The sequence below is a fragment of the Conger conger genome, chromosome 5 (assembly GCF_963514075.1).
Source record: "Conger conger chromosome 5, fConCon1.1, whole genome shotgun sequence".
Classification (NCBI taxonomy): Eukaryota; Metazoa; Chordata; class Actinopteri; order Anguilliformes; family Congridae; genus Conger; species Conger conger.
Genome location: NC_083764.1, coordinates 14,528,854 through 14,543,925, shown reverse-complemented (window position 1 = coordinate 14,543,925; position 15,072 = coordinate 14,528,854). Strand labels below are relative to the sequence as shown.

The 15,072-nt window shown below is 41.2% G+C and overlaps 2 protein-coding genes across 2 annotated transcripts; both read right to left on the bottom strand.

Annotated features, from left to right (window-relative positions):
- Nucleotides 1-1,212: 1,212 nt before the first annotated feature.
- LOC133129558 (trace amine-associated receptor 1-like) lies at nucleotides 1,213-2,259 on the bottom strand. Its single transcript, XM_061243730.1, has one exon. It carries the CDS (start codon nucleotides 2,257-2,259, stop codon nucleotides 1,213-1,215), a length of 1,047 nt encoding a protein of 348 aa, XP_061099714.1.
- Nucleotides 2,260-6,097: 3,838 nt separating this feature from the next.
- On the bottom strand, nucleotides 6,098-6,997 carry LOC133128264 (trace amine-associated receptor 1-like). Its single transcript, XM_061241646.1, has 2 exons — nucleotides 6,601-6,997; nucleotides 6,098-6,561 (listed from the first exon to the last, which is right to left on the bottom strand). Exons 1-2 carry the CDS (start codon nucleotides 6,995-6,997, stop codon nucleotides 6,098-6,100), a joined length of 861 nt encoding a protein of 286 aa, XP_061097630.1.
- Between the last annotated feature and the right edge of the window lie 8,075 nt (nucleotides 6,998-15,072).

Here is a 15,072-nt window from a genome sequence, read left to right as displayed (position 1 = left end):
ATGGAGACAGCACAGACAGTAGTCGTGACCGGGAGGTGGAAGTGGGGGAGGCGCCAGGTATCCTGCGGTGGCTGACTGAAGAGGTCTGGCGTGTAGGGTCTGATGATCTTTTGGAGGTAAGCTGGGGCTAACCCTTTAACTGCTTGGAAGGCTGTCCTAAAGAATCCACTTTTTAACATTTCTGAAAACATTTGAGGTGAGAAATAAGATAAGAAATAATGTAATTACTGAATCTTGATTCATCTGCAATGCCTAGCTTTAAAGTTGGATCCGAGTTCTGTGTGCTAAGCGACCTGCACTGACATGCACTGCAAGGCTCTTGCATGTTTCGAACGACTGGTCGTGACAACTCGTAAATGTTGTTCCTAAAATCTTAATTAGAGAATATTGGTGAATGCGCCATACACAACATCAGCCATGGAGGCTGTCAGGCTGTCAGGCCCTATGAAGCCCAAGGATCTGCAATGAGCCTGCTGCTACCCTGCTTGTGAGCACTTTCTTTAGAAAGCTTGTATGTCTCATAAGCTTAATTGTGGTTCCATTGTCATTCAAAAAATGAGATTACTGGAATGTGTTGTTGCTGTTACTTAAACTGATGAAAAGAACATGAAGTAGGGCCATGCCAGGATTTGTGAATTTATTCCCAGCACCTGCCTGAGAACATTAGCTCTGTTAATATGTGAATGACACTGTTTTCCATTAAATCTTCCTCAGAGGGGCATAATCTTTGGGTATTTGCAGATCTGCATGTGTCATGAAACAGAAGTATACAAACATTTAGGCTGCTTACACACAGAACAAACATAACTTGCCACTTAAAAGTTGGTTTTAGTTCACTTAATCTAAAAGATGCAGCACTCTGGGTTTCATTTAGTCATAAAGATATTCAATATTTATTCAAATCATGTGCACAAACCATATCAGAAAAAATGATAACAATAACATCTTCCAAGATCAAAGAAATTTGTTTGAAGATGACACAAATTCATTAATAGAGAATCTGGCTACCAGTGTACAGATGTGACACAAGTACTCTCCTTGTAAACAGTGATAAGAAGTGTCCCTTGCTTGTGTTTCTGCACATCTGCTTTAACCTTGAGTTTTATTTAAATATCATCAGCAAAACATAAAGCTGTAAAATATGATATCAGATTTAAGTTGCACTGGGTGACAGCATGTGCTAATTGTATTATATTACTAGGAACTTCATTCTTAGTGAAGCTGCAACCGACATGAATTCCTGTGAAATATTTCACCACAGATGATTATTCTCAAAGCTTTTCTAAACCAGGTGTATAGGAAAGCATAAACCATTGGGTTAAAAGCTGAATTCAGATAACCAAACCAAACCGTGGCATCAGTCAACATTTTGGGAATAGAATAACCAATGAAGGGGCCAATTATGTTGGACAGGAAAAAGGGGGCCCAGCAGATGAGGAAGACTCCGACCACAATGGCAAGGGTTTTTGCACCTCTTCTTTCTTGTTGCCTAGATACACTGGATACCTTGTTTTCCTTTGGCATCTGAAACTTCTGTGTCATATCTTTAATAGACCTCGCCTGATGTCTGGCAACCACATAGATTTTTAGATAGATACTAAGTATGATCAGGCTGGGAATGAAAAAGGAGAATGTGGATGAGACTACAGCTGCAGCACGGCTAAAAAACACTGGGCAGCCTCCAAAACACTGCACATGTGCTTCAAAGAAGTCCTCACTGCCTTTTACATTGAGCCCAGAGAAGATCAGCCCATAAGCAAAGATAGCTGGGACCAGCCAACTGATGGTGAGCATGATTAGGACCGCAGCAGAGTTGATGAGGGTCCTGTACATTAGTGGGTCACAGACAGCAAAGTATCGGTCGACTGAGATGAATGAAAGATGGAAAATAGAGGAGGTGCTCAGCATGATGTCTGTGCTGGTGTGGAGTTTACACAGGAAGTCACCCATGTACCAACAACCTGTGACAGACCGTACGGCGCTGCAGGGCATCACAAATGCCCCCAGCAGGAAGTCACACATCGCCAGTGAGAGGATGAGGTAGTTTGTGGAGGTGTGCAGCTGCTTAAAGTGTGCTATTGAGGTAATGACCAGAAGGTTCCCGGACATCGTAAGCACTATGATCAACCCCAGAAGAAAAAACATGAAAAACTGCAGACTGAAGGGTCGAGCAAATTTCTTACATGATCCACTTACAGACTCATAACAAAAGGTTTCTGTCAATCCAATGTTATAGCTTGAGTCATTTGAGAATCCCATGTTCAGGGCCTAGGAAAAATGAAGAGAAAATGTAATTAAGTTTTGTAGACATATGATTAAAATCAACACATATACAGTAGGAACTTATTGAAAATGAAAGTTGCCTCTACATGTTCTGTGAAGCAGTAGTACATCTGCCAGGATGACTACTGTGACTAGATGTATGCAGGACCACATTTCTCTGGATAGTGGAGATCGTGATTACGGTTGATATTGATAGCATATTGGGTTTTTGCTGGGAGTATAGCGAGCAAGCAGAAATCGGGGTGAGTTTCAAAATATATTTTCTAATTCCATTCAAAAGGGCACCTTTCACTGTCAGGGTAAATTGGCAGAGGGCTTGAGCCACAGTTGGGCCCTACCTCTGCAGTTGCTTGAAAGTATGTATGACAACCTCAACTAACTATCTGTTGTGATGCTTTTTAAAATTTTAATTGGAATGTCATTACATTACATTACATGTCATTTGATTGATGCTTTTATCCAAAGCAACTTACAGTTGATTAGACTAAGCAGGAGACATTCTTCCCCTGGAGCAATGCAGGGTTAAGGACCTTGCTCAAGGGCCCCAACGGCTGTGCGGATCTTATTGTGGCTACACCGGGGATCGAACCACCGACCTTGCAGGTCCCAGTCATGTATCTTAACCACTACGCTACAGGCCACCCTAGGAGTGTCCTCAGGAGAGTGGAGACAGTTTGCGGTCCTCCGACGAACAGACACAGAAAAAGGCCTGAGGAAACCCATTCAAATGCATGCTCACAGAGCAACCCACAAGTGCCCTGATGGCCAGTAACATTATCCCATATTCCTGAACAAAGCCAATATGGTATGGGTCAGATTTGATCCAAGACGTTTGGGCTCACTCATGCAGTGCTTCTACAATGTGAGCTACCTAGCAGCCCTCTTTTATGTTGTGAAAAGTGGCAGCATGTTCTCTGTCATCCTTTGACACCCAAGTCTTGGATCCATCCATCCATCCAGATTTTGACACTCATTGATACACAGATGCGTTTAGCTATTAGCTAGCTATATACTACTGTATATATTAAGCAAAACTTATCACCATCTCCAGCTTGATTGCCATGTTGTCTTCACGGCGACTGGTGTCATGACAATATATGTTGATAAATATATGCTGAAGATATTCCAGTGCGTTCGATAAGGTTACACTACCTAATGTTAGCCAAATATATTCTTTTCCAAAGAATAACTGGGTTAGTTACTTCAGTTTTTTAAAATGTGGATTGAGCTACCACTATCAACATGTTTAATGGTAGCTTGTGCCGTGCTAGTTCAGTGCCAGACATTTGTCGACTCTGTGATGGACTCTTATGCTGGAGAAGTCATTGGAAGCAAACCAGCCCCACAAAATCACATAGCTACCCACCTTTCACATTTCACAGTTGGAATTACATTCTTTCTGCATCACCATCCCTCTTTTAATGACAAACCCACGGTGTTTTAGTCCTGTATCGAGACTTAAAACCATTTTTTTCTGTCAGGTAGAAAATATTAGTTTGTACTTAGTGTCTTATTTAACAAAAAAGTAATAGAAATATGATATAAGACTGAAAAGCTTAAGATTACTTTTGTTTTGTTTTTGCAATGTATTCAAAAGTGTTAAACTATTTTTATAGGCATTGTCTGATTTATCAAGGTCAACATCCTTTTCCCTCATTTCATGTACACTAACCTTTAAAGAATTCTGTTTATTCAATTTCTAAATAAGTTATTTAATAAAGAAGTTTTTTATTTTTCTGATATCAATCGTATCTGTATTTATCAAGTTGCAAGGATTATGAAAGGTTCAAGGATTATAAAATACAGTATCTTCATGGGAAAGTACCATGTTCATAATATAAAAATATAATTCAGGTGAAAGAAATATCTACTTACCTCTCATTCACTGGCACTGCTATGCATGCTAAGGCAAAATGGAATGATACTAATGCGACTTCATCTTCACCCTGTACTCACAGGTACTGTATTTACATTGGAAAAATACAGTCAGCTTATTTCTGCCCCTCCATGGTGAACACTGGACAACAATGGACAATATTATCGCCTGCCTAAATACGTGCTTACTGTTCAAACAGTAAAATCTTCTATGGTTTTTAAAAAGAGCCAATGGTACAGGAAAAACAATTATGCAAAAAGCAGATATTATACAACTGGTGTTCAATACAATTTGTTGACCTTTGATTTATGAGTGAAAGACGATCCTTTCTGGTTACATGCACCTATTGTATTTCACCACGTCAGTTTGTTTTGCTTAGTCTGCCTTGAAAGGGCTGGAGCTTGCACATGCAGTGCCCTCCAGTATTATTCACACCTTGACAAAAATGAACAAAGAAGGAAACTAAAAAATACAGATAACGAGCTATGGAGTATTGCATGCTCGGAAATCACATTTAACATCTAATGAGGCTTAAAGTACAGCAAAGTTAATTTCTTTAGGAATATGGAATATGTATATTTTGTGTATATGGAATAGGTCTAAATATGTATATCTGTGTTAACCATGCATTAAGAAGCAAATATCTCATTCTCAGGGATTATATTGTGTCTATATCTGAGAAAAGAACAAGGTTATATAAAAGTGATATTTATTCTATCCTTTCAATTAGTTATTATAACTCTATTTGTGAGTTTGTCAGTACAACATTAAAGATTACTGAACGTTAATGCCTGGCACTACTTATTAGCATGAAGGAACTACTTTCTTGTAAATTATTCTTATAATGAAATTGTTAATAAGGTATTTGGATTGTGTCTATAAGATCTATATTATTAAATTTGGTAACCATTTTATAAAAGCAATAACTGTGATAAAATTTCTATATACCACTACCTGTTGTGAGTTATTGCTTAGTTAGCTAACACTGTCGCTGACATTTTTTCTGTGTAGCTAGAGCTAACTAGCAAGCTCACCATGTTTTGTGAGGTCTAATTCAAATTTAGTAAAATGTAGTCATTAAATAATTTAATTCAATTCAATTTTATTTGTATCATGCTTTTTACAATAAATTAAATAATTATACAAATAATAAATATATCAAATAATAATTATGCAAATCTTAATTATGCAGATGACAAACATAGATGATTATGTGGGGAGGTCCGGTTTTTACTCATATGACACTCATAAGCAGTCATTCTTCAACGGTTCCTGCTAGTTAAAATGACAAGAAGTATTGGAAAACTTGGTACATGATTGCTAAGAATTGGCGTAAGACCCCAGACTCCCCACCTAATTCCTCACTGCCCTAATATTTTTGCCATATTTCACTAAAAAGTTCTAAGGCACTTTGTGGAATGTTCTCATCGTAATGGCCTCACTGTTAAATCTTAAGAATCTTGCCTGATGTTCAGGTAGTTTTAATATTTAAATCAGAAAATAATAATTGGACACTTGTTTGAAACTAGGTGTTTATTTTGTTTGTTTTTCTTCATAAATGCATTCTACACATTAAACACATCTTAATGCATTAATATCCTGGCTGTTGAATAAAGGTCCATCTGAACAGAAATGCAATTCTTTTCAAATTCTGGACATTTTTCACATCATATGTATTCTGCTGTTGAATTTCCATCATTAATATGTTCACATTTTCATTAAATATATGCAGATGAGAATATGGCTTCATGTCTCTTTCCAGTGAAAAATATTCTTCATCATAAAGAGGAATGTATTTAAAATATTTGAAACCCCTTTTTATCAATCTCCAAATTGAGGATGTCACAAAACAAAAAAAACAATCAGAAATTAATTAAGTTGATTCATCATCAACCTGAATGATTTATCCTTCTATCTGAATTGAAGTTAAATCAACGTTCAGTCAATGGACAATTTTGCTGTTGAGGAATGAGCTTGAAATATTTTACCAAAAAGAATCATTTTGAATGCTTTCCTAAACCAACTGTAGTAGAAAGCATAAATAATAGGATTACATGTTGAATTTAAATAGGTAATGCAGAAAAGTGTTTCAATTAACATAGGTGGAATAGAATAATTAATTAATGGATTAATTATGTTACACAGAAAAAACGGTGCAGAGAATGACAGGAATACCCCCATAACAATTGCCAGGGTCTTTGTAGCCTTACGCTCCATTTTGCTTGATGTGCTGTTTTCAGATTGCACATTGTTACAGGCAATGCTGTGAATAGACCGGGCTTGCTTCTGTGCAACATGGAAAATCTTCTGATACATGATCAACATAATGAACCCAGGAATATAAAAAGAGAGAATGGAAGATACTGAACATGCTCTTTCTGCCTGAAATAGAACACAGCTTCCTACACAAGCATTTTCATTTTCATAATAATAATCTTCACTACCCAAAATATTCAGCTCTAGAAATACCATACTAAACCCAACAGAGGCAGACACACTCCAACTGATCAAGATCATGATAACTGTGGCATAAGAGGTCATCTTGTTTCTATAGTGGAGGGGGTGGCAAACTGCATAATATCGGTCAATGGAAATGAAAGAAAGAGTTAACATTGATGTAATGTACAACATGAGATCTGTGCTCATGTGGACTTTACAGAATACCTCCCCAAAATACCAGCATGTTTCAATTATTCGCACCATGTAAGGAGGCAAGACACAGCCTCCCAGAAGGAAGTCGGTCACTGCCAGAGAGAGGATGAGGTAGTTGGTTGGAGTGTGCAGATGTCTGAAGTGAGTGATGGAAATGATGACAAGAAGATTTCCACACAATGTCATAATGATGATGATTGTGAAAAGAATATATAGTGGAATCCGTATTGCTGTTGGATAGATCATCTTTGGGCAAGACCCATTCACATACTCAAAGCAGAAGTATGAATCTTCTGTCATTCCAGGTTGACTGAAATTCATTATTTTGTTTTCACGTATAATGGTTTACCATAGATATACCTATTGGAGGAAAAAGAAGGTAAAAAGATCCACTGAGCAGGAAAGCAATCATATCACATACATTGTATCTGCATATATCATTCAAAGGAAGAATGTAAACAAATATCTGTCATCACTGGTGCTGAAATCAAATGTCACCTGCATAGAAGGATTCTCCTCAGAAATGTATTTCTTATGATTATAATTCCGCCTCTCACCTCAGTATTAGTGATGATGAAAATAATTTGACCGCTTCTTCTTAAATTATTTAAGGCTTTCCCAAGACTTCTCTCAGTTAGATGTATTGTGGCAATGTGTTGCATCAGTGTAGATGGTTCTGTTTTATACAGTTTGCTCATGGTCTGTGATGCCATAAGTGGAGGTTGGGGGCGTGCCGGGGGTGAGATGGCACCAGGGCCCCACCCATAAATCGCAAGCTAGATAGACTTCAATACATTCGCCAGCTAGGTACCTAACAGCCAAACTGCCATAATGTAGCCTGTACTGTGATCAAAGTATAATGATCTAACCGTCTTGGAAAATGTTCTGGTTGTGCATGGTCATTGCTGAATCAATGGTAGCAGTACTCCCTCAAGGGGCCCCCTGTAGCTTGAACGTGCAAAATTATTAGTCCTAGCCTAGCCTACAAATTGCGCATACTTCTTACATATCCTACACCAAGGGTATAATTGCAATGTGCAATATTTAGGTTGCTAAATCATCCTCCAATTTTGCCTATGCCAAATATTCATACCCAATATCCCCAAATCCGTAAGTATACATAGTAGCATTAGGAAGTAGTAGGAAGTTTGATCCAACTTCCCATTAATCAGCAGCTACACTGAAAAAAATACAGCCAAATTCTAACAGTAACGTACTGTTTTTCCAAAATATGGTAAAATACTGTAAAGTCTGATGCTTTTTTGGCGCCAAAAACAAAATTGACCGTTAACAGCAGGCTAATGTAAAATTTGATGGTACAATGCAATATTTTATTTTTTGCAGTAGTAGAGCAGAGAGCCACATGCAACAATCAATGTTCAATTATCTTTCATCCTCCTTTCTTGAAATCAACAAAAAGGTCAGTAACATCATCCAGAGAAATTAAAATTACATTTGTAAATCTGGTTCCCAAATTTGTGATTTATAATTGATAAGCATAATATTAACAATTTTAATGAAAAGTGTATTTTGCTGCAGTAGTGAGGGTGTTTTTTTTTTTCTTTGATTGTTGCCTATTAAAGTAACTGCTGGTATTTTACTTTGTTTCAGCCATGCATGTGAGTAAAGACCAATTTCAGTCAGTGAATCCAAACTGAAAGGTAAAGTTTTTTTTGTTCTTGATACAATATGCAGCCAGTTTCCTGCCTCTAATTTAGATTTAGATTTTGATAAAGAATAAAAAAATGTTAGTCAAGTGAGAGTTTGATTTGTACCGCTTGTATTTTCAGTTCTATTTCCTTATTAGCTTCACTTTAAGCTCTATGGGAATTGGATTTTATCCAATCTCGAGACTGAAAAACGATCTACGCAACGCCATCTTGATGGCCAATCAGGGCAAAGATGCGCTTTAGGGACAAAATTTGCCTACAGTGGCTATATAAGCGACATCGCAGACCGTCGTTCTTTCTTCTCAAATTTTCAGCGCAAGGTTAGCAACCTAGCTGGAGACTTACGTTTCTACCACGCCAAAGTTCGTCTGCGAGCAGAAACACGCCGCTGTGAGGAAGGAGCTTTTTTTCCCAACTCAAAGGCCCTCGCTAGACGACGTCGAGCTTGAAGATTTTGCCATGAAGCAGTGCCAAGGGTGCGACGCAGCCGTGGAGGGTACGGACCCTCACACTTCTTGCGTTATGTGTCTCGGCGAGACCCATGCTCTCGCGGCCTTAACTAAGGTGTCCTGCACCGCCTGCTCTGCTCTCGGGGCGCAAGAGTTACTGCGAGGGGGCAAGCATGCACCGCAAAGACGCCAGTTGGGCTGACTTCCCAGAACCTTTTGCCATGCACTCCCAGGAGGACAGACCGAACCGTTGCAAAGGCAGGGTTCCGTCTGACACGGCCCATCTGGAAGAGGCACTCCTAACCCTCGCGAACAGCTCTGGGGATGAGGATGACAACCTCCTTCTCCACTCTAGCGATCAGGAGATCCTTCCAGAAGACAATTTGGAGCCTTCTGGCTCTGTCGCTATTCCAACAGCGACAGGTGAGTTAGAGCACCACCCCTTCCTGTTGAAAGACTTTCCGGTCGTGATGAAAGCGGCGGAGACCAGAGCGGAGCTCCCCTGGCCCCCTCCTCCTGCAGCGCCTGTAAACCAGCTGGTGGCTCCAGTGTACAGGCGTGACACATCGAAGCACGGTGTACAACCAACCCCAGATGCTAACACACAAGCGTGTAATGAGCTCAATCAGCCAAGGGGACTGGTTCACGCTCGTAGATTTAAAAGATGCTTACTTCCATTTGAACATTGTACAGCGCCATTGGCAGTACCTTCATTTCGCTTTTCTGGGAAGAGCGTACAAATTTACCAAACTCCCATTCGGTCTGTCCCTAGCACCCTGTACCTTCGACATGGTGGGGCAGGCTGCTATCGCCCCGTTTTTTACGTATCTGGACGTGTGTTTTAACGTATCTGGACGACTGGCTTGTGTTAGCCCCTTCCAGGGAGTTGGCTGTAAAACACAACGAGATGCTGATAACCCACATCGAAGGATTGGGTTTCACCATCAATCGCGACAAGAGCGTTTTTACCCTGAGCCAGTGTGTTCAGTACCTAGGGCTCCGGCTGAACTTATCGTCAATGACAGCGCGCCTCTCTCAGGAGAGAATTGCTTCACTGAGAGACTACGCTTGCCGATTTCTCCCAGGTCGCTGCATCAGTGGAATCACGATTAGGCGCCTGTTGGGTTTATTGGCAGCAGCAATCGCCGTAGTTCCATTGGGATTGCTACGCATGAGACCGGTGCAATTCTGGCTCAAGCGAATCCATTTTGACCCAATGAGAGACCGCGCAAAGCTGTTTAGCATTCCGCAGTCGGTTGTGAGTGCACTCTCGCACTGCCGAAATGGGCGAATGCTGAGTGTCGGTGTGCCAATGGGCGCTATCTCCACTCATGTCCCTGTGTATACACGCCCCCCACTGGGAGTGGACGCGCTAGCTCATTGCTGGCCCAAGGGCCTCCTCGATGCCTTCCCTCCCTTTGGTCTGATACCACAGGTACTAGCCTAAGCGAGAGAGGAGAAGAAACCCCTGATTTTGATCGCGCCAGATTGGCCGCACAAACAGTGGATGGCCGATATAGCCCTGCTGCTGACCGGCGTCCCGTGGCGACTTCCCCAGCGCCGGGACCTCCTGTCACAGGAGGCGGGGACAATTTTTCATCCCCACCCAAGCAGGCTGCGCCTCACGGCCTGGCCCCTGTTAGGTGCAGGCTCGTGAACATGGGATTGAGCGAGGCAGCTGTAAATACTATACAGCATTCTCGCGCTCTCAACTACAATGGCTTACAAAGGCAGATGGGAGGCCTTTGAGACTTAGTGTATTGAACGCTCTCAGGACCCCCTAGTGTGCCCTGTATCCGTAGTGCTCAACTTTGTGCAGAGCCTACTTGATAAGGGGTTATCTTTGTCCACGTTAAAGGGGTATGTCCTCGCAATTTCTGCATGCCATACTGGCTATGGTGGCTCTACGGTGGCTGCCCACCCCCTGGTAAAGCGTTTTATCCAGGGCGTCCGGCGTCTGAAACCCGTGGCCTGACCCCGTGTTCCGCAGTGGGACTTGTATTGATATTATACCCAGTGTGTATCATTCCCAACCAGTAGAGGTCAGGAGTGTTAAGTCTCTGATCAGAGGTTTGAGTTGGACTGTACAAGGTGGACTATCTAACATTAAACCATGCTTTTCTTTGAATGAGTTACATGGTGTGCAGACGTATCATTACAGGACTTAACGGTGGTACTAAAAGCCTTGTGTAGCCCTCCTTTCGAACCGCTGGAGAGCGTTGAGTGGAGAGCTTTGTCCCTTAAGGTGGCGCTGCTTACTACGCTAGTTTCTGCTAAGCGAGTAAGCGATTTATGCGCCTTGTCTGTGCACCTGGACTGTCTCTCCTTTTCAGGATCTGAGACCGTGCTGAGACCGAACCCTGCGTTTACCCCAAAGGTTATCACCACGTCCTTTCGCTCACGGGTATTGGACCCGATGGCTTTTAAGCCCCCTCCTCATGATGATGAGGAGGATGCTATGCTTCATAAACTTTGCCCAGTGCGTGCTCTGTCGATATACACATGACGTTCGCAGCCTATTCAACAATCAGATCAGCTGTTTGTCTGTTATGGCGCTGCTGCTAGAGGAAAACCTACAGAAAAACCTACCTTACGGCACAGAGATTTTCCCATTGGCTTACTGACGCAATCAACTGGGCGTACGAGTGTATGGGTTTGCCCCCTCTGCCGGAGGTTCACGCCCACTCTACTCGAGGCATAGCAGCTTCTCGGGCACTTTTTCAAGGGGTCAGTGTGCAGGACATTTGTACAGTGGCGTCATGGAGTTCGCCATGCGCCTTTGTACGTTTCTATCTGCCAGATGCATCGACACCGTCGGTTGCATATGCAGTCCTGAGCTCAGCGTCCAAACGGACGTAGCTGCTGCTCAAACACATTATGTGCAACGCCTCTATGCAGTGGCTAGAAGCGTGCATGTTTATATTGACCATCTCCTGGCTTGGGTATTCGGAAGTTGGTTTACATGAACCGAGTGCTGGGGATGGCTCCTCGGTTTATACAGCCCTCCCTTTTTTTCATACATGAAAAAGGGCTGGCTATTGAGGGGAGCCCCCTCTTGATTGGCTATCACTGCCATCGCCTGTTGTTCTGCATCAGGGGGCTGATGTTGACGATAGGGCGTGGGCTATATGGTTCCCATAGAGCTTAAAGTGAAGCTAATAAGGAAATAGAACTTCCGGGTACAGCGGTACCCATTGTTCCATGAGTTATTAGCGAGCTTTAAGCTTCACAGGCCCTGTCTCTTTCCTTCGCTGAAAATTTGTCTCGAAGAAAGAACGACAGCCTGCGATGTCGCATATATAGCCACCGTATGCAAATTTGTTTGCTAAAGCGCATCTTTGCCCTGATTGGCCATCAAGATGGCGTTGCATAGATCATTTTTCAGTCTCGAGATTGGATAATATCCAATTCCCATAGAGCTTAAAGCTCACTGATAACTCATAGAACAATGGGTACCGCTGTACCCGGAAGATACTGACCGATGTGCCTGTCCTTCGTCCCTTGGAGCTGGCTTGTGACCTGACACTGCATGTCATTCAATTTTTGATGGCACACTTCACTGAGTAATCTGAGGGATTGATACTCAATGCCCATGTAAGCTAAAGTAATTATTCTAAATTTTTTCTGTTCTGATTATATATTATGCACACTGCTTTTCTAATGTTGAATACCATTGCATATGCTTAATTGGATTTGCCACAGCAGCAGACACCCAGACCCAGACTTTTCTGGCCAGCTCTCGTCTGATACTGCATAAGTGAAGAATGGAGTAGAACAGAATATGTGTGTTGCAGAATATTCATGCACATGTTGTAGTCATGGACTCTGAAGTACCTCATAGAACCTTTTTAGATCTCAATTCCGGATCACACAGATTAAACGTTGTTATTTACAGTATATGGCAATTCACAGTAGTTTTTTATAAATTATATAAATTTTACTCAATATATTCTTTTTAAAAGTGTGTATAATCATGGTCATTGAAGGCAGCATGGATGGTGCAGTGGGTAGCACTGCCGCCTCACAGCAAGGAGGTCCTGGGTTCGAATCCTGGTCGGCCGGGGCCTCTCTGTGTGGAGTTTGCATGTTCTCCCCGTGTCTCGTGGGTTTCCTCCAGGTACTCCGGTTTCTTCCCACAGTCCAAAGGTTAGGCTGATTGGAGAGTCTAAATTGCCCGTAGGTATGAGTGTGTGAGTGAATGGTGTGTGCGCCCTGTGATGGACTGGCGACCTGTCCAGGGTGTATTCCTGCCTTTCGCCCAATGTTTGCTGGGATAGGCTCCAGCCCCCCTGCGACCCTGTTCAGGATAAGCGGGTTAAGATAATGGATGTTTTTTTATCATTTATGTCACTCATTCATAATGAATACTGCTGCATGCTGTCCAAGTCCAGTGTAAACATAACTTTTGGAAACGGAACTTTTGATATGGATCTAGCTCTTGGACAGACTCTTTGAGGTATTCCTCTTTCCAAAAGGGCATACAGTTACACAGCAATAGATTACATCATTTAGCCTGATTCTGTGTGTTGACACATTTAATTAGCAGGATGCTTGAGGGTTAGACCATAATTAACATACTGGTGCCAACAGGGTTCCATGATCCCTGTATGACTGACTAAACCACACCTCACCTCAGCGACTAATCATACTGAGCCTCTAAGCCTCTAAGCTCATATACGAGTTCTAAGCTGAAGTCTTGGAAAACAAAGACTTGCTCTCTTTGCCATAATAAGGCACGGTGGGAGTCCCAATGTGTCAAGCAAACTGTTCATACTTCAAACAATACCTCTTGCATGATTGATCTGGGTACCCTAGTATTAAATAATTTATGGAGAATTTTGGGAATAATAATGAAGAGGCAATACATGCAGAAACACCAACATTAAGAACAAAACATCAGTATGTAATTTTATTCATATGAAGTGCCTGTGCCAAAGCAATGGGCAGTTGAAAGGCCATCTTTCTTACATCATGCTTTGATCAATAAATAATTTTTGCCTGCTTCCCTGAGCACTGTATGCATCTAAAAAATATGGGGTAGGAGTAATTTGCAATAATGTTTGTAAACACGGGTCAATATGGTCCATTTTGAAATGATATACGTACACTGAATTTGTGAGCAAAGCATATGCTTTTATGTAACTTGAATTTTTCATGTTAAATGAGTTGATAAAATACAGTACAATGTCGACAATCCGGGGGACCAAAAAATGCTTGTGAGACTGAAAAATAAAGATAAAAACATAGTCCAAACAATATACAGTACTTACTGAAAAACTTTTGTTTTGCCAAAAACCCACCTAGAACACAAGGCACACTTGTAGGAGCCCTTTGCATGAAAAAAGTAAGAGAAATGTATGATAAAAATACGAAAATGTTCTTGCATGAGGCCCATTGCCTTGTTGTGGGATAAAGCACAAGTTTGGAGGCATTTGGCATTGAACTTGGGCAGATAATATGCTTATAGCAGCAGCAGAATTAATTTAGAATTCACAACCAAACATTCCCTAACTATAACACCCCCACCACCATGTTTCACAGATGATAATAATTTAAAAATAAAGTTGTTTTGCGCAAATAAATACTGAAAGTCACGAACAGGTAAGTCATAAACATAATTTTTAAGCAAAAACTATATTAAGTTATATGCAGAACAAATAATGATCTATGTACCAAATTGTAAGCAGTATATCCTGCTGTCTCAAAATCAATCTAAAATTGCTGAATTGTGCATTGCTGTAAATCAGTGCAAATATTTCCACAAATCAACTATTTTCACCCAGCAAACCCACTTCTGCATCATTGGGAATTATTATTTTTTCCTTAGCATAGTGTCAAATCAGGAGCTTTTCAGTCTATGGACAATTTTGTACTTGAGGAATGCGCTTGAAATATATTGCCAAAAATGATCATTTTGAAGGCTTTCCTAAACCAACTGTAAAAAAAAGAATAAACAAAAGGATTAAACGTTGAATTACAATAGCAAATCCAGACAAGCATTTCAAATATTGCTGGTGGAATGGAATAATTAATAATTGGATCAATTACGTTACACAGAAAATAGGGTGTCCAGCATGACAGAAACACCCCCATAACAATGGCCAGGGTCTTTGTAGCCTTTCGCTCGTTTTTGCTATTTTCA

What these genes read in the sequence shown, in the direction of transcription:
- LOC133128264 (XM_061241646.1), bottom strand. Translation starts at nt 6,997, where the DNA reads ATGACATTGTGTGGAAATCTTCTTGTCATCATTTCCATCACTCACTTC. An exon ending in AGAGCTGAATATTTTGGGTA is followed by an intron (nt 6,562 to 6,600) that starts GTGAAGATTATT and finishes ATGCTTGTGTAG; the next exon opens with GAAGCTGTGTTCTATTTCAG.
- LOC133129558 (XM_061243730.1), bottom strand. Translation starts at nt 2,259, where the DNA reads ATGGGATTCTCAAATGACTCAAGCTATAACATTGGATTGACAGAAACC.